The sequence below is a fragment of the Misgurnus anguillicaudatus genome, chromosome 4 (assembly GCF_027580225.2).
Source record: "Misgurnus anguillicaudatus chromosome 4, ASM2758022v2, whole genome shotgun sequence".
Taxonomy (NCBI): Eukaryota; Metazoa; Chordata; class Actinopteri; order Cypriniformes; family Cobitidae; genus Misgurnus; species Misgurnus anguillicaudatus.
The window spans coordinates 7,753,088-7,773,152 of record NC_073340.2 but is presented as its reverse complement, the minus strand read 5'-3'; the positions used below and the strand labels follow the sequence as shown (position 1 = coordinate 7,773,152).

General features: G+C 45.9%; 1 protein-coding gene across 3 annotated transcripts in view; it reads left to right on the top strand.

Moving 5' to 3' along the window:
• Positions 1-19,209, top strand: part of LOC141363687 (ras-associating and dilute domain-containing protein-like) — a 137,697-nt gene extending 118,488 nt beyond the window's left edge. Inside the window, exons 1-5 of one of the 3 annotated variants that reach the window (XM_073866611.1) lie at positions 16,025-16,288; positions 17,600-17,930; positions 18,045-18,127; positions 18,510-18,577; positions 18,792-19,209. In XM_073866611.1, the coding sequence (XP_073722712.1) occupies positions 17,768-17,930; positions 18,045-18,127; positions 18,510-18,577; positions 18,792-18,873 (396 nt within the window). In that variant the 5' untranslated portion in view covers positions 16,025-16,288; positions 17,600-17,767 and the 3' untranslated portion in view covers positions 18,874-19,209. Of the gene's footprint in view, positions 1-16,024; positions 16,289-17,599; positions 17,931-18,044; positions 18,128-18,437; positions 18,578-18,791 lie in introns of those variants that run through there. The other 2 variants (XM_073866609.1, XM_073866610.1) reach the window with 2 other exon arrangements.
• The last annotated feature ends 856 nt before the right edge of the window (positions 19,210-20,065 follow it).

Below are 20,065 nucleotides of genomic sequence, written 5' to 3'. Positions count from 1 at the left end.
ATTTGACCTCGCTCCGTACGCAGTCAATGCTGCATGTGCTGGTAATCTCGATTACCGCACCCGTGAAATTTAATTGACAAGAAATCACTCGTTGTCAATTTATTTCTTTCTTTTACTCGTGAGCGACTATCACTTCGTTACTAGCAATTAATTCGTAAATCAATTAGCCAACGGTGGCGATTTCTGGGCCACCTGCCCCACGTGGGCCGAGTGAAACTGACCGATCTTGTCTCGAGCACAAGATATGGGTCCTACTGGGACTCTACAGGGGTAAGCGCTGTATTTCAAATTTATTAGAAATATCGCGACACTTACCCCTTTCTGTAGGTCCTCCCCGATCTGCGGTGTTCGAATTTCGGTCTCCGGTTCTGTCGGGAGGAGGCTCACCCCCCTGTCGCCGGACGAGCCCCCAACTGTTAGAATCTAATTCTAAGCAGGTCTAGAGTTATGAAGTTTTCGTTGAATCTGTAGTAAAGAGACGAGGTCTGAGGTGAGCAGCAGAGAGTTCTGATAGGGGCCATGAAAGACACTGACACCGAGATGCAGTTCAAACATAGACCAAAGTTTATTAGACAGGCTTCAGCTTATATAGTGTACAGAAAGGAAGCACTGGTCACCTGATAAACATTTGATAATGTCTAGAAGAATCATGTGGGCAGCTATTGAGCAAACATGTCTGGAGAACAATCACATGATTGGTCCCTTCACAGGAACGTCTGGATACGGATACATAAATAATAATGCTTAGACAGTTGTATTGTGTAAACGGGGAAAGGGAGATTAGAACAGGGAAGTCTGGTCGTACTTCATGACCTGGACTGACCAGCCCATGTCTAGCTTTTGTGCATAGTCAAGGGAAAATGTCACAACTCAATCTCAACTTAGTAAATGCAAGATAAATGAACCGTATCATTGCTTCATTAATCATCCGAGTATAACAATAAAGAAATATACAAGGTTCTATGAAAATATATCAAATATATAAATGTGGGGTGTGGGGGAACAACAATTAAATTCTGACACAAACTATGAAAAATATAGAGTATATAAGCATTTATTAATTCATGTTTATGTCCTTAAAGTAATTGATGTTAGTTCATGGTGCATTAACTAATGTTAACAGTTTCAACCTTGATTTAAAAAAATGTATAAGTAAATGCCAAAATTAATAAGATTTACAATTAATAAATAATTAAGATTCATTAAAGGTGGTGATATTAGTATTTCTTTTTATATAGTGAGTTATTTAGCTGTTTCACCTTAATCTGAAATGCCCTGCAAACTACATCTTACAGAATCATTTTTTTTAGTTTGTCACAAGTAGATTAACATGACGGGATAACGTTTTTAACCCTTAGTGCAGGAGTCACAAGTGTTTTGTTTTAGACATATATTAAAGGTAATGGTTCAATTAAAGGAAAGTAAAGCTGTAAATTAACAAACTATTAATAAACCTATCATATGTTGTAATTAAGTGTTAATTCACAAAAAAACATACTCGCACTGCTGCTGTATTTCATAGTGACAGTTGTCAAACCTATAAATGCCACAGTAGACTTCAATATGGCATTAATGGCAAAAAACATCTCCCCTTAGAATGCTATTGGTCTCGCCTGTTTACAAGGAATATGACTTGGCCTGAAAAAAATTTCACTCAGAAGAATTTTTTTCACTTTAATCCATGACTGCAGTCTTTCCCCTCTTAAACTCTGCCTCCGGGAGAAGCGGAGGGTGCCACGGGTTCAAGAAGGACAGTCCAGAGTCCCGTCCCCTCTGCCTGGAAGCCAGAAGAAACCTTGTTTTTAAATCCCCCTTCCCTGAATACTATTTTAAATAATTTAATAAAGTCTATTTTAATTTTACTTGTACCTTGTGTGTCTGGTCATTGGGGTGGCTTTGGGAACATCCTCGAGGTGGAAACTAGGAAGGGGCGTGACTCAATAGCATCTGGGTCCGCTCCGACCTGTGACACACTCCCACATATTTTGCTATCATATGCTGCGTCCGAAAACTCAAGGCAGTGACTCGTTGCCTTGCTGCCTCATGAGGAAATGACTTCGGAGGCATGAAGGTAGCTCAGAGAAAGACTTTCGGACACACTTCTAAGGCAGCGTTTTTGAAATTTAAACAGAGAGCGCCTTTGTGATAACCAATCACATATTTGAAAACTACAATACTAATTTCTCGCTAGAAATGCAATTAAAAGATGTAAAAAGTGAAAATATACCTTTATTTACACTAAATTGGTGGTCCAGTCGCGTCCTTGGCCGCCATTTTATTTTCTCGAACTCGACTGGACTCGACCAATCACATTCTTAATGTACGTCCACGCATAGGTATCTCAGGAGACAGGAAGTTAACCAAACATTGAATTCGGACATGCCTTGATGCCTTGCTGCCTTGGAAAGCTGCCTCAGAAGGCAGCAATTTAGAGTTTTCGGACGCAGCCATAACTGCGCTTATTTCCGCCGTTGGTTGTTACTGACAGTTTTACATTATCTTGCTGTTAATGTTTCTTCAGTCATTTTGTCATTTCTACAGCTTGAATAACTGTAGTGAATCCACCCTTACGGAGTAAAATGTAAAAACTCTTTGCCTTCTTTTGGAGACTTCGACATCCTGGGTACTACCAAGAATTTTGTGACCTTATTTAGCAAAAATTATCTGGTTCAGTCACCATCAGATTGTTTCTGGATCCCTTTGTAAATTTGTCCCTATAATTTGAGGATAAGGAACAAACTATATGCAATAATATCATTAAGTGTGAGAAACAGGCCATCATAACTATAATTTACACTGCCGTTCAAAGGTTCACGTTCAGATTTTTTTACGTGTCTCAATATTGTAAACTGTCATTTATTCCTGTGGTTAATGTTTCAGCATCATCAGTCTTCAGTGTCACATGATCCTTCAGAGATCATTTTATATGCTGATTTGCTGCTCAAGAAACTTTTTCGATTATTAACACTGTTGAAACAGTTGTGTTAATAAATATTTTAGTGTTATTTAAGTTGTTTTATGTCATGATTCATTATTAATAGACACTAACTTTGAATAGTAACTTGCACCACTGTTTGTCAGAGGGAGAGATTTCTGTTTCAAATAACGCTGTTCAATGTAAATGTTTATTTATCTAAAAATCCCCACTAAACTATGAAGCAACACAGCTGTTTTTCCGCAGAAGTAAATCGGCATATTTGAAGGATCACGTGACAGTGGAGATTACACCCTCAACGGGCTTGCCCTCAGCACATTCCTCACCGCATACTTTTACATTACGTATTTTGCTTACATGCAGGGATGCGCAAACTGGTCACTCATGACATCAATGTACCGCGAGAGCAAATCGAAAGTATACAGAGCAGTATATTCTCGAACCGTTCTCGCGGAGTTCTGATGTCATACGGCACATGCAGTCGACACTTATATTTTTGCAGTGTATGCATCAATCTAGCCACTTATCGATAAAGCGGTTAGGATTAATGTTAGCTAATATTAACGGGTTTTTTTTACAAACCCAAGACTTTCAACATAAATATAAAGTTTTAATAAAAAAAAAACGCTTTTTTTACCAAACAGACGAATTTCGTGTGCTTTTTGGAGGGGCGTGGAAAGTCCTGGAATTTAATAGGGGCGTTTCTTGTAGTCGTCCAGGACGCAGACAGACCCTCACCCTGGCTTCTTCATCCACATACCTTAAATCAGTTGACCCTCGTGTTGGAGGACTGAATGGTGCTTCAGGTTACGCGTCGTTTTATTTGGGCAACCTGTCGACCACGCGGTTTACACTACCAAAACATTTTTATTTGCACCTCTAAAAGTTGAGGAGGATTAAGGCGCCTTACTCGATCACTATCAGATGTGATAAACCGAGATCTTCGTTACATCTTGTTCACGGTTTTACATTACAGATTTTACATTTTTACGTTTCAGATCTGTTCTAAGTGTTTGTGTAGTTTAGAAAATGACAGAGGCAGAATTGTACTCTGTATATAAAGGGGTGTTCGTCCCAACTCACTTGCACCCTCCTGAATGTCTAAAATACTACGAGGACTTTACCTTCCGCCCGGATGACATCCTTATCGTTACCCAAGGCCGCCTTAATGCACGGGCTTACCTGGGCTGAAGCCCAGGGGCCTCCCAAGTTCAAGGGCCTCCCAAGTTTGCGTTCATGATGAGCTGAAAAGGTCATATTGTTTTGTAACTTGTCAGGTTTTCTGTCAATCACTCTAATTGCACGTTTCATGGCTGCTGATTGGTCCGTTGTAACTTAACGTGAAATAAAATGTTAGACGTAACATATTTTTTATTCCGCGTAATGTAATTAAGTGCGCGTTGTCAACTTGACATTCCTGCACGTTAGACTGAGTGTGACAGATAAACGGGAAATAATCCACCAACAAATGAAAGAGTAATTTCTGAAATTTCATAATAAGCACAAGCACTAGTGAGGTGCAGGTCTCTCTCTCTTTCGTGCGCGCGCTCGCTCGTTCGCTCTCTGTGCTCGTTCAGCTGTCTGAGTCTCTAGCATGCAGAAGTCTCTCCAAACGTGCGCAAGAAACTGTGCCGCTAAATTAAGAAAGGAGTTCCCGCATATAATGCTGTTAGTTGTTATAAAGTTTAAGTTTACTCGCGTTTATATCAGTGACGCGTGCGCAGCTGGAGCGATGTAGTTTGACGCGACATTAGCTCACATTACACACATCTGTTGATTTCAGAAAGACGAGAAAGAGACGCACGCAACGGTAAAGGTGCAAGTCTTAGAAAGTAAAGAGCGACAAGACCATCTCAAATGATCATCCCCTGATAGCACCATTCATATTTATAATCTCATTATCTAAAGATCTTATATACAGGTATGTTCCCTGTCTGTCTTGTGCATATTCATACTTGCTCGTTTTACATGCTTATTTATGCATAAATACTAAATACAATGCATACTATATCTTCAATAGCCTACAAAATAAATAAATGATTAAAAAACAAGATTCTGTCTATAAAGACTTATCTTTTGTTATCATTAATGCATTTAACAAGATTCTGTCTATAAAGACTTATCTTTTGTTATCATTAATGCATTTTCACTTTAAAACTAACTTTAACTTATTATATTTTTAAAACTGTGGTGAGCATTTAGTTAGTGAGTGCAATTTTCTGCAAATTTGTATATTCCAAAAACTATATAAATATAAAGCTTATAAACATATATACTTTCACACATTTTGGTTTTATTATCACCACAAGTTGCTGTGTGTGGTTGTTAAATAAAGTGTCTTGTGTTTATGCTCAAGTGGGCTCAGTGATATGTTAACAATATTATGGTGTTTTCTGGCTCAAAGAGGGAAAACTCACTGTTGTATGTCTCGAAAGAAACTAATGCATTTTGATATGTAGATTACATAGATATTACACTTACAAAAAATAGACCATAAATCAAGGGGAAGGGGGGCCTACAAAACCTCTTAGCCCCGGGGCCTCACATTAGGTTAAGGCGGCCCTGTCGTTACCTATCCTAAATCAGGTAAGTTTCTACATCTAAACATGTTTATATAAAATACGCTATATAAATAAAACACATTTTTAACATCTATGGTGAGCCTGCCCCAGCCAACATTTCAATATGGGTTTGCCCCACCTGGAGGTTTCTTCGTTAATAAACCATTGCCTCTTTGTTTCTACATTTAAAAGACAAAGCTGGCAATTATATTATGGCTATACTTTTCTATTCTTTTAATAATTTATTTTATTTTATTTATAAATCACTCTGGGTTATCTGATGTATCTATTTGGCTTGTGTTTTGTTTTCGTGCACTTGAGGCATTTTGCACATTTGTTCTGCACTTTGTTACTTCTGACCTTATTTTATTAAAAAAATGTATCTATTATAAACGTACATTCTGATCTAATTTAAGTCTGTACATTTTGGATAGCTTTTCGTTGTATCGATGTTGCGCTATTGCGTGCTGGCCATGCTTGCGCATGTAATTTAGCCGAACGGGCTAGGTGCTCTGCGTCTCATATTTAGGAGTTCATCAAACTAAACATTAAAAAACGGATGTTTTTCGACGGGTATAAGTTTTTAAAATGTATTTATCATACATTTTGGTTATCTTGTCAAAAGTTAAACTACATAACAGGTAAGCCGTTTTTTAAAATTTCGGTGATGAAACGGAAACTATCTGCACCGAACCTATATTTCTGCCTGACACGAATGTCTTTCTTGTGATTTAATATTGGTTGGTGTTCACTTTTAAATGATAGCAAATAGATTCCTGAAATAAATAATATCATCCGGTCTTTCTGTATCTAAAGTGAATACAGAGATTATCAAAGTCAGAGCAAGCAAGCAGGTATTTCTGTGCTAAATAATAACGCATAGTGTCTATAAAATCATTAATTTCAGTGTTTTTCATGTTATAAATTAACGTTTAATAAATTGTTTTAGGTTTAGTTATCAAAATGTATTTTTGTGTGATGTTCTGTAGATCGTGGCTTTAAAATGTTATGAGGAATAAATAAACAAATGTTGCCTTATATATTTTACCTTAAAAAAAATAAATATATAAATGTCACAGGTGATGTTTTGAACCAACGACGGGCGGAACCCGTCTTCCACATCCTTGGTTGAACCGACGACGGGCGGAACCCGTCTTCCACATTTCATTTCCGGGGTTTCCCCAAAGTCAAAATTAAGCCTGATTGCGCGCAGGTGGGGATAATTTACACAGCGGTTGCTAATAGGCTGACAAGGAGAAGAGTCAGTGTATAAAAACACCTTTGAAGACTTCAAACGGGCGTGCTGGTGGTATACTTTGTGTACGCTGTGTTGCTGCTTTGCAGACGGACCACGCTGGTCGGATCGCTCTCCTGGGGAAGAGAGGAAGAGACAATCAGCTGACGAAGGAATATTGTGGAGTTTCAGTGAGAAAGAGTGGACACAGAGCCATCAAGAGCGCAGTGAACAGAGGTTATTGGCAACAAAGCGTGAGTAACCGCTGTGGTACTTATCTGTACATAACTTGTATGAAGAGTTGTCCTGGTGTGTGCTTTTTGTGTTTCTTGAGGTCCCTGGCCCCAGTGGAGAGGATAGCGTGGGTGAGCCGCGGGTTGACCGGAAGCACGGACGAAGCACCGTTCACCAGTAAGCCAGTGGCCCTGTGGGAAAAAAGGAAGTGCAGGTGAGCCAGGGGAGTGATAACCAACACGCCGGGCCTGTGAATATCACACATCTCTCCCTCATTTGTGATCCAGTTGTTGCCCAACCATCCTCTCGAGGTCGTCGTAGTCAGGTGGAAAGGACGATCTAAAATTCACGTGAAATTGTATAAGAGTGCTGTGGGTGAGTTTCAGTGATTGATGGTGTTTACGCTTCACTTGCTGTGTGTATGCTGTGCTTGTAGCGTTCAAACTGCCGAGCCTCCGACGAGTCACGAGATGACGACATCCATTGTGGCCTGAGTCCTACAGAGAGAGAGCAAACCAAGCCCGGTGCCCGGGGTGTGACAACGAGAGCTTCGTTTGTACACAGAACAGACAGTGGTAAAACACAGTGAGTAGTATCAAGTATGTACCGTGCGGATTGTGGGTCGTAACGGTGTGTATACTGACCTCTTCAACAGAAGCTTGTGGTGAACGGAGCCCCGACAAAAGTTCGCCCCAGCTCGTGACCCCGGTCGTGGAAGAAGGAGGGGGAGTTTGGGAAGCGTTCGGCTCCGGTCATCGGACCCACTAGTCCCTACGACGCCCGGACAGCCAAACTGGAGGGGCGAAGGAATACGGTACACTGACACTGTAGCGAAATCCACTGTATATAGCAACTACCTACCTGAACCAGTGAAGCTCTGTGTGGGAACGAGGATCCCCCGGCACTGTGAGTAACGCAACCTGTGAAATAAACCTGTTCTGTGCTTATAGCAACTACCTACCTGAAACCAGTGAAGCTTTGTGTGGGAACGAGGATCCCCCGGCACTGTGAGTAACGCAACCTGTGAAATAAATCTGTTCTGTGCTTATAGCAACTACCTACCTGTACCAGTGAAGCTTTGTGTGGGAACGAGGATCCCCCGGCACTGTGAGTAACGCAACCTGTGAAATAAACCTGTTCTGTGCTTATAGCAACTACCTACCTGAAACCAGTGAAGCTTTGTGTGGGAACGAGGATCCCCCGGCACTGTGAGTAACGCAACCTGTGAAATAAATCTGTTCTGTGCTTATAGCAACTACCTACCTGCACCAGTGAAGCTTTGTGTGGGAACGAGGATCCCCCGGCACTGTGAGTAACGCAACCTGTGAAGTAACCCTGTTCTGTGCTTATAGCAACTACCTACCTGCACCAGTGAAGCTTTGTGTGGGAACGAGGATCCCCCGGCACTGTGAGTAATGCAACCTGTGAAATAAACCTGTGCTGTGCTTATAGCAACTACCTACCTGAACCAGCGAAGCTCTGTGTGGGAACGAGGATCCCCCGGCATTGTGAGTAACGCCACCTGTGAACTAAACCTGTACTGTGCTTATAGCAACTACCTACCTGAACCAGTGAAGCTCTGTGTGGGAACGAGGATCCCCCGGCACTGTGAGTAACGCAACCTGTGGGATAAACCTGTGCTGTGCTTATGGCAACTACCTACCTGCATCAGTGAAGCTCTGTGTGGGAACGAGGATCCCCCAGTACTGTGAGTAGCAAAGGAGTACTTACCCTGGTCTGACTGTGTTTGATTCTGCCTCCAGGAGAAGCGGAGCGCGCCACGGATTGCTGGGCCAGAGCCCCGGTCCCCAGTCTTTTCCCCAAGTGGCCCTGGAGGCAAAGAAGAGCCATATTAGTTTTAAATTTCCCTTTTTCCCTTCCCCCTTTTCCCTTTTTAAATATTTAATAAAGTTTGTTTTAATTATAGTATACTCGTCTGTCTGGTCATTGGGGTGGTCTTGGGAAACTCCTCGAGGTGGAAGAGTTAAGAGGGGTGTGACCCTTTAGTCTATTTGGGTCCGCCCCGGGGTGTGACAGATTTGGCGTAGTCGGCAGGGTTCCACCTCGAGTTGAGCGACCAAGGCCCTCCAATGGCCGACGACGAGTTGCCCGAAGCCCCGCCCCGTGTTGTGCCTGAAAGGCCAGAAACCCCACCCCGTGTTGTGCCTGAAAGGCCGGAAACACCACCCCGTGTCATGCCCGTGTTCCTGGGAAACCCCTGGGTGCAGAAGTATACTGGGGTCGAGTCCGAGGTTCATTTAACTGAGTGGAGGGCCCAGATTGAGTATTTGGCCGGCCTTCAGGGGCTGAGCGCCAGTCAACAACAGCAATTCGTATTAAACTCACTAGGAGGAGAAGCCCGGAGAGAAGTACAAGCTGCCCCCGAAGCCGTTCGAGCCACCGCCCAGACCATATTCCACTTCCTCACCGAGCAGTATGGTGATACCACCCCTGTGGCCGTCCTGAGGTCGCAGTTCTTTAATTGCAAACAGGGCCCACACCAGTCTGTTCGAGCCTTTGCCCTGAAGCTGCGCGAGCAGTATACGCGCCTACAGCGACGACGAGATCATGGGTTGGGAGATGAGGAGACCCTGCTAAGGGACCAGTTCCTGTTAGGGCTACGGGAGGGCCCCCTACGTCAAAACCTCAGAGTACAGTTTAGAAGAGACCCTGAACTTACGTTTGATGATCTGAAGAAGGAGGCTATGGCCTTGGAAGGTGAAGAAGCAGAAGTAAAGGAGGCCCCCGTATGTGCAGCAGTGAGTGGCCCGGCGGCAGCCTCGGAGGTGTCAGACTGGAAACAAACATTGAAGATGGAGCTCCTAAAAGACGTTCGAGATCAGATGGCCGAGCTAACTAAGGCCCTGGTAGGGGAACTGCGCCTAGGGCCGGGAAGGAGAGAAGAAGGGCCCACCCCCCGAGAACGGACGTGCTCTGATCGGGGCCGAGATGGGATGAGGCGGCCCTGGCAGACGAGTCGGCCCAGGTTCGAGTGGGACGAGCAAGGGAGGCCCATTTGCAATCGGTGTGGGACCGCAGGGCATGTGAGTAGGCAGTGCGGACCACGAAGAGCCTCCGAGGGGGGTTTTTAAGACGACCGGCCACAGTGGGTCATGTGGTCGGCGCCCCCCAAAGTGACCCCCATAGAAGAATGGAACCCAAGGATGGGATGATTGGACTTAGCCCAACAGTGGAGGCCCAGGTATGTGGCACCACGGTGCGCTGTCTCGTTGACACTGGTTCCCAGGTCACCTTATTCTCCGAGAGCTTGTCCCATGAGCTATTTGGGGCCTACCCCGCACACAAGGCTGAAGCGCCCCGGCTTACCCTGAAGGGGGCGAACGGCTTAGAGATCCCCTACATCGGCTATCGACTTACCGACTTCGAATTGTATGGAGTACGAGTTCCGCAGAAGGGGGTCATCATCGTACAGGACCACTGCCTCGGCCGTCATCGAGCCCTCCTGGGTAGGAATGTTCTCTCGGAGTGTTGGGAGGAGCTATTTCGGGCTAGGCCCGTTCAGACAATACCGAGGGCCGAGCGGCCAGGCTGGGAACGAGTAGTGGCCGACTGCAGGCGAGTGCAGCTGGCTAAGAACCAAGATGGCCGAGAAGAGGTTGGTCGAGTAGCATGTCGATTTGCATTGTCAGTGCCAGCAGAAAGTGAAGCCATAGTGTGGGCCAGGGTGCCACAACAGCGTCGAGGCTCTGAGAGCTGGGTGTTGGTTGAACCTCACGAAGACTGCACACAGGTGAGGGTGGCCCGAGGACTGACGGTGGTGCGACGAGGCCGAGTGCCGGTAAAGGTCTGTAACGAAAACCCCTACCCAGTACACTTACACAAGCACCAGCGGCTGGTGACGGTGACGTCGGTCGAGGGACATCAGGTGCGGGATAAGGAAGATGTGAGTTTCCGGCGAGTGCACCCTGCAGTTGTTGAGGTAGCACTAACGCAAGCAGAAGGAGCGTCTAGGACGAGGGAGAAAAAGGTACCGGCCCATTTGACAGGGGACTCCTTACGAGGAGAGGACCTGGAACAGGAACAGGCAGAAGAGCTGCGGAAGTTACTGGAGAGATGGCAACACGTGTTTTCTACCCATGATGAAGACTATGGTTGTACGACGGTAATACGACACAGTATCCCTACGGGAGAAGCTGCACCGAGTCGGGAGCGGTATCGGCCGATACCCCCCACCTTATACACAGAAGTGAGAACTCTCCTACAAGGGATGCTGGAGCAGGGTATTGTGCGGGAAAGCAGCAGCCCATGGGCGGCACCTATAGTACTGGTCCAGAAAAAGACGGGGGCATGGAGGTTCTGTGTGGACTATAGGAAGCTGAACCAACTGACCAAGAAAGATGCGTTCCCCCTGCCTCGTATTGAGGACTCGCTGACAAGCCTGACCAAGTCTGCATGGTATTCCACCTTGGATTTGGCCAGCGGGTACTGGCAGGTACCGGTTGAGGAACGGGACCGAGAGAAGACCGCCTTTACCACGCCATTTGGTCTTTTTGAGTGGGACCGGATGCCCTTCGGTCTTTGCAACGCTCCCGCCACCTTCCAGAGACTGATGCAACGATGCTTGGGAGGTCAGTTGATGGAATCTGTACTAGTATACCTTGATGATGTGATTGTGTATTCCCCAGACTTCGAGACTCACCTGCAACACCTGGAAAAGGTGTTTCGAGAGATGGAGAGGTACGGGCTGAAATTACAACCAGAAAAGTGCCACCTGCTGCGCCGTAAGGTGCAGTTCTTGGGACACGTGGTGAGTGCGGCTGGCGTGGCCGTTGACCCCGGGAAGGTATCTGCAGTTCGGGACTGGGAGGCCCCTAGGACGGTAAGGCAAGTGAGATCGTTCCTAGGCTTTGTAGGGTACTACCGGCGATTTATCAAGGGGTTTTCAAAGATTGCCAAACCCTTGAACCAGTTACTGGTCGGGACCGGGCGACCACGAGGGCGAGGATCCCCTACGGTGGAGTGGACCACAGAGTGTGAGACGGCCTTTAGGGTTCTGAAGCAAGAATTATTACAAGCCCCGATTTTGGCATATGCTGACTTCTCCCAACCATTCTTACTTTATACAGATGCCAGCAACCTGGGCCTGGGAGCGGTGCTCGCACAGAAACAGGATGGAGTGGAACGGGTGATCGCCTACGCTAGTCGGAGTCTCCACCCTGCTGAAAGAAATGATGCCAATTACAGTTCCTTCAAGCTTGAACTGCTGGCGCTAAAATGGGCCTTGAGTGAGAAATTCAAGGATTACCTCTGGGGAGCCAAGGTAACCGTGGTCACTGATAATAACCCTCTGGTACATTTGCAGACGGCCCGGTTGGGAGCAGTGGAACAGCGATGGGTGGCACAGCTGGCAAATTACGACTACCAGCTGCAGTACCGTCCGGGGCGGGAGCACACCAACGCCGATGCCCTTTCCCGGTTGCCAGCAAGGGAAGACTCGAGGGGCCCGGCCCCACTCGAAGGAGAACAAGCAGAAGAAGGACTGATGATTGGAGTAGTGGAGGCGCCTGGGAGCCAACAGGAGGCAGCGCCCGTAAGTTGGGGATGGGACCCCCAGCGTTGGAAGGCTAGGCAGCAGGAGGATCAGGAGCTGCGGAATCTGGGTGAGTGGCTTAGGCAGGCTCGGCGACCGACCCCCGCCGAGAGACAAGCCCAGACAGAGGTGGGTCGAAAAATACTGGGACAGTGGGAGAGATTGACATTGAGAGAAGGTGTGTTGTGTAGGAACATTCGGGACCCAGGGACCGATGAGGAGGTTAGCCAGATTGTGGTCCGGCCAGCCAAGTTCGGGCACTGCTGGAGGCATACCACGACCAGATGGGACATCAGGGGCAGGAGCGCACCGTGTCGTTGCTACGCCGACACTTCTATTGGCCAGGGATGGAGATTTCTGTGAGTACGTTCATTCAAGCATGTCCCCGATGCACTCTGTTTAAATCCCGGCAGGAACCTCGAGCACCGATGGTCCCGATTCACGCAAAGGCCCCCCTCCACATTGTGGCGATGGACTATCTGACCCTGAGTCGTCCCAAGGACCGTTACCAGAACATCTTAGTCGTGACTGACTTGTTTACCAAGTACGCCTGGGCTATTCCCACTCTCGACCAGACGGCAAGTACCACGGCCACGGCGCTATGGCGGGCGGTCTTTCAGCCATTTGGGTGCCCTGAGTTCCTGCACTCGGATCAGGGCCCAAATTTCGAGTCCCGTATAATCCGAGAACTATGCCAGCTGTACGGGTGTATAAAGACCCATACGACCTCGTACCACCCCCAAGGAAACGGAGGATGTGAGCGCTTCAACCAGACCCTGTTGAACCTGCTGGGAACTCTGGACCAGAGACGCCAGGATGATTGGGTGAGTGCTTTACCGAACTTGCTACAAGCCTATAATAACAGCGTACACAGTACAACGGGGTATGCCCCCACGTACTTAATGTTTGGGAGACACATTCGCTTGCCCACAGATCTCCTATTGGGAACATCGGGAGGTGAGAGCGAAGGGAACGTGACCGAGTGGGTGGGACGACACCACCACCGTCTCCACTTTGCCTACGAACAGGTCAATAAGAGGATCCAGGCAGCCGGGGAGAAGAACAAGAGGTTGTATGATAGGACGGCGCGGGATGCTCCCCTGCTCCCTGGAGAAAGGGTACTAGTCCGGGACAATCGGCGACTAGGTGGAGGCAAGCTGAGTGATCGGTGGGAGGCCGTACATTGTGCAACGGCAGCAGAGACCGGGGCAGCCGGTATACACGATCCGGCCAGAAGGGAAGCCTGGACCGGATCGGGTGGTTCATCGGAACATGATCCGCCCTTGTCCAAACTATCCCCCACTAGCCACAGAGGTGGCTCCTAAGGAGCCGGAGACTGCTACCCCCTGGTATGAAGGGTGGGTCATCTTTCCAAGAGGCCCGGCGGAGGGGCCGGCCCGAGTGGCCCCAAGGGAGCCTGAGAACTTACCTGTCGTAGTGGGTCCAGTGAACGACGTAGCCCCAGAGGCTCCAGGAGAGCCGGACAACTTACCTGCTGAAGGAGCCCCAGAGGCTCCAGGAGAGCCGGATGACTTACCTGCTGAAGAAGCCCCAGAGCCCCTACCACAGCGCCCCCAGCGGGAAACCCGGGGGCGGCCGCCCATCCGGTATGGAGAGTGGGTCACAGGAAGCGGTTCTAGGGACTAGAACCATTTCGGCGGGGGAGGATGTCACAGGTGATGTTTTGAACCAACGACGGGCGGAACCCGTCTTCCACATCCTTGGTTGAACCGACGACGGGCGGAACCCGTCTTCCACATTTCATTTCCGGGGTTTCCCCAAAGTCAAAATTAAGCCTGATTGCGCGCAGGTGGGGATAATTTACACAGCGGTTGCTAATAGGCTGACAAGGAGAAGAGTCAGTGTATAAAAACACCTTTGAAGACTTCAAACGGGGTGCTGGTGGTATACTTTGTGTACGCTGTGTTGCTGCTTTGCAGATGGACCACGCTGGTCGGATCGCTCTCCTGGGGAAGAGAGGAAGAGACAATCAGCTGACGAAGGAATATTGTGGAGTTTCAGTGAGAAAGAGTGGACACAGAGCCATCAAGAGCGCAGTGAACAGAGGTTATTGGCAACAAAGCGTGAGTAACCGCTGTGGTACTTATCTGTACATAACTTGTATGAAGAGTTGTCCTGGTGTGTGCTTTTTGTGTTTCTTGAGGTCCCTGGCCCCACTGGAGAGGAAAGCGTGGGTGAGCCGCGGGTTGACCGGAAGCACGGACGAAGCACCGTTCACCAGTAAGCCAGTGGCCCTGTGGAAAAAAAGGAAGTGCAGGTGAGCCAGGGGAGTGATAACCAACACGCTGGGCCTGTGAATATCACACATCTCTCCCTCATTTGTGATCCAGTTGTTGCCCAACCATCCTCTCGAGGTCGTCGTAGTCAGGTGGCAAGGACGATCTAAAATTCACGTGAAATTGTATAAGAGTGCTGTGGGTGAGTTTCACTGATTGATGGTGTTTACGCTTTACTTGCTGTGTGTATGCTGTGCTTGTAGCGTTCAAACTGCCGAGCCTCCGACGAGTCACGAGATGACGACATCCGTTGTGGCCTGAGTCCTACAGAGAGAGAGCAAACCAAGCCCGGTGCCCGGGGTGTGACAACGAGAGCTTCGTTTGTACACAGAACAGACAGTGGTAAAACACAGTGAGTAGTATCAAGTGTGTACCGTGCGGATTGTGGGTCGTAACGGTGTGTGTACTGACCTCTTCAACAGAAGCTTGTGGTGAACGGAGCCCCGACGAAAGTTCGCCCCAGCTCGTGACCCCGGTCGTGGAAGAAGGAGGGGGAGTTTGGGAAGCGTTCGGCTCCGGTCATCGGACCCACTAGTCCCTACGACGCCCGGACAGCCAAACTGGAGGGGCGAAGGAATACGGTACACTGACACTGTAGCGAAATCCACTGTATATAGCAACTACCTACCTGAACCAGTCAAGCTCTGTGTGGGAACGACGATCCCCCGGCACTGTCAGTAACGCAACCTGTGGAATAAATCTCTTCTGGGGTTTTAGCAACTTCCTACCCGCAACCAGTGAAGCTTTGTGTGGGAACGAGGATCCCCCGGCACTGTGAGTAACGCAACCTGTGAAATAAATCTGTTCTGTGCTTATAGCAACTACCTACCTGAAACCAGTGAAGCTTTGTGTGGGAACGAGGATCCCCCGGCACTGTGAGTAACGCAACCTGTGAAATAAACCTGTTCTGTGCTTATAGCAACTACCTACCTGAAACCAGTGAAGCTTTGTGTGGGAACGAGGATCCCCCGGCACTGTGAGTAACGCAACCTGTGAAATAAATCTGTTCTGTGCTTATAGCAACTACCTACCTGCACCAGTGAAGCTTTGTGTGGGAACGAGGATCCCCCGGCACTGTGAGTAACGCAACCTGTGAAGTAACCCTGTTCTGTGCTTATAGCAACTACCTACCTGCACCAGTGAAGCTTTGTGTGGGAACGAGGATCCCCCGGCACTGTGAGTAATGCAACCTGTGAAATAAACCTGTGCTGCGCTTATAGCAACTACCTACCTGAACCAGCGAAGCTCTGTGTGGGAACGAGGATCCCCCGGCATTGTGAGTAACGCCACCTGTGAACTAAACCTGTACTGTGCTTATAGCAACTACCTACCTGAACCAGTGAAGCTCTGTGTGGGAACGAGGATCCCCCGGCACTGTGAGTAACGCAACCTGTGGGATAAACCTGTGCTGTGCTTATGGCAACTACCTACCTGCATCAGTGAAGCTCTGTGTGGGAACGAGGATCCCCCAGTACTGTGAGTAGCAAAGGAGTACTTACCCTGGTCTGACTGTGTTTGATTCTGCCTCCAGGAGAAGCGGAGCGCGCCACGGATTGCTGGGCCAGAGCCCCGGTCCCCAGTCTTTTCCCCAAGTGGCCCTGGAGGCAAAGAAGAGCCATATTAGTTTTAAATTTCCCTTTTTCCCTTCCCCCTTTTCCCTTTTTAAATATTTAATAAAGTTTGTTTTAATTATAGTATACTCGTCTGTCTGGTCATTGGGGTGGTCTTGGGAAACCCCTCGAGGTGGAAGGGTTAAGAGGGGTGTGACCCTTTAGTCTATTTGGGTCCGCCCCGGGGTGTGACATAAATGCATCGTCAGTTTTGTCTTCGTTCATCACTTGAAAGACAGTTTTGGTCACTTTAACAGAAAGTTGTTTATGTGTGCTGCTTGTGAAAGAAAATAAAAGTTACCAATTTGTACCTTGTCTGGCCCCCTCCCAACCCATGCACACACATAGATATGATTCGACTATGGAAAGATTCGACAATTCTGATTCGAATATGTAAATCCTTAGTCGAGGACACCCCTAATGCGCATAGGTTCACATGACGCGCCAAACTCATATTTTGATAGGACGAGCCACACACATGATGGGCTCAATATATGTTTTTATGAGCTTTGCATCATGCGCCCTTGAAAAAGACCAAAAACATATAGGCCTGATTTCACAGACAAGGCTTAGCTGAAACCAGTGGCCGGTTGCATAAACATGGCCGTGACGTTAAGACTGCGTCTTAAGAATGATTCTGACTAACTAGCAATTAGTTAGGGTTAATCAGTCTTATTATTTGGATTTAAATTAGACAAATCCACCTTTCTATGTAACACACTTAAAACAATTATGATCAGTCTTGAAGAAAAAAATTCATGGCTAACTTTCAAAACAGTCCTGTTCACATGGATCAACAAAAATGAGCATGTTGTATTACCCATACCAGGCCTGTAGTTGGCGATGTTTGAACACGTAATACGCATGAAGTCACCATTTTCACAAATGCACCTTTTTGTAGTTTATATGGAGATGATAATGGTTTAGTTTTAAAAAAACATGCACTTTGAAAGCCCCAAAATGTATATGAACAGCCAAAAGATGCCATTTTATTACTTGGAGTCCTGTAAACGTTCCTTTCGATGTCTAAATTCACTACTTTAAGTGCACAACATTCGTGAAGTAATGTACTAGGGAGTAGTGAATGAGAGTAAAGGGGGCTATTTTGTACACAGCCAAAAACTTTATGGTAAATGACAGAATAATAATAAATTTGCCTATTTCTGTGTTTTTACAGTTCGTCTCCGCTGTACCAACAGAAGCCAAATTTACTAAACTGGAAGCTCATCCAACAGCTCATCTTGAACTTGGGCACACGGAGAAAGTTTTTCCTTGGGCTGGAACAAATGATTTGAGCTCTTGTGAAACTATTTTAACAAAGAAGCTTCAAAATCTCGAGTTACAGATGAAAGGGTTGCATCCCAGCAGTGTGGAGCGCTCGGCCCCATTTTTACTTACACCACCAAACCCACTGCAAAACCTTGAGCTGATGGATCCTGAAACAGACCAGCAGGAGACGATATCACACCATCAGACCTCCAAATACCTTACTGATATCAAACAAGAAGGTAGCAGGATTTTGTCTTCCTTGTTTTTTAAATACACCGAATGTAAAAAACCATAATGAGGTCAAGATGCTAAAATGGTGACACGTGTTTGGTGTGTATAATATGTTTTTGAAGGTGAGGGTGATGAGGAAGATGTGTTTGTGCTGGAGTTGCAGAGAGGATCATGTGGTTTGGGTCTGGCATTGGTAGATGGACAGGTCAGTGGATCAGTAGGCAATGTTTGCATCATCCCTCTATATGCAATATTTTTAAAATACACTTTCAGATGTTTTGTGTTATTGACTAATAGCAAAATAAATTGGAATCAATAAATACTTGGCCATTTTAGGATATTATGTCTAAAAGTTTGCATCCAAAAAACTGCTTATGGAAATCAAACACTAAAAGTGACAATATGTGGTAATGAATATGTAACAAATTCTTACTGTCTCGTTGTTTAGTATTGTATTTTTGGTGGGCATGTCATAATATTATATAAATATTATACAGTAATCTTTATTTAAACAGGAAACACCATTTAAAGTCACTGGAATATACATCAAATCCGTAATGCCGGAATCTCCTGCTGCTTTGTCCCAGCGGCTGAGACCAGGGGATCGTATTCTAGCAGTGAATGGACTCAGTCTGGTTGGGGTGGACTACCAAACGTGAGTAAAATGACTATAGATTGAGCCAGTTACAGTTTTTTACCTTAATTTCTGACAGTGTGTAATGCTCTACCAGGAAAGCACAAGTGATGCATTAGGATTTGACAATTTGTTAATAAGTATTATTGTAACTCTTAGTCATTTATAAAGCATTTTTGTTATATTTTCTGTGTCAATAAAATCACTGTAATGTATTTTGTTTGTGTGTTTGCAGTGGCAGGGAGCTCATTCAGACATCAGGAGACAGACCCCGATTACTAGTTGCCAAATCTGACAGAAATACAAGAGAAGCATAACATTCCTCCCACAAAACAACTTTTCTACATTTTTTACCAAATGCTTTTATGTATATGTCTTTTATTTTATTGTTATACGTGTGTGTGTGTGTGTGTTTCATTAATTGAATTTTGAGATTAAATGTATCGATGTTTTTTTGAAATGATAAAACATTTGTTAATGTATGTCTTATACAAATGGCCTCATTGCCTTGACCAACTAAGTAAAACCTTTTTTTTTTAAATGCTGCATCCTTATTGCATAGACCAAAGTTTCTACAATAATTTGTTTTATTCTTTAAGTGTTAATTGTTTGTCAATGTGCATCCCAGAAAATAAATTTTTCACTTTTTGCCATTTGATTTGGCTGGATTGTCTGAGGTGGTGCGAAAGAGTGGAGGATGGGACTATTTGCATATTTATATACAGTGAAGACAATAAGTATTTGAACACCTGAGAAAATCAATGTTAATATTTGGTACAGAAGGCTTTGTTTGCAGTTACAGAGGTTTGCACACACTGCAGGAGGGATTTTGTCCCACAAAAGATGTTTAATTCTTAAGGTGAAGGAATGTAATAGATGTGCTGAGTGATGGGCACGTTAAGCCACGCCCACTTGTTTATGTATGGGGTTTCCACGCACACCCGGAAGTTAGCTGTAAACTAAGTAACCCTGCAATGAGTGTGTCTGTCTGCTTTCTCTTTAATATCGCAGCATATTACAGTCATATCCTAACTATCTTATAGATCCAATTAGAGTCCAGATGTCATTAGATGTCTCTCCCCATCAGGAAATGATGGAAATGACTAAATCTATACTCTAATATTAACTTTGTAGTGAGGTAATACTTCAAATCAACCATGAGTCAGATACAAAGATGAAGGGAAAAACAGCAAGCAGGAGACAAAGTAATGTAAATATAATAAAGGTGTTTTATTTAATAATATTTCTATTTTATTTATTAATATAATAATATTCATTAGAGGGCATCAACACATCATTAAGATCCACCAATTTAGAGTAATCATAACAGTAGTGTGCCGGATCGACCTACTCGCTATCTGCTTTCACCTCTGTATCATGTGGATTACCTACAGCTGTCTTCTTGGGAATGGCAGGTTTGGTTACTGCCTTCACCTTGGTATCACGCTGATAAAAAACAGGCATCTTCTTAGGGATGGCAGGTTTGGGGTCTGCCTTCACCTTGGTATC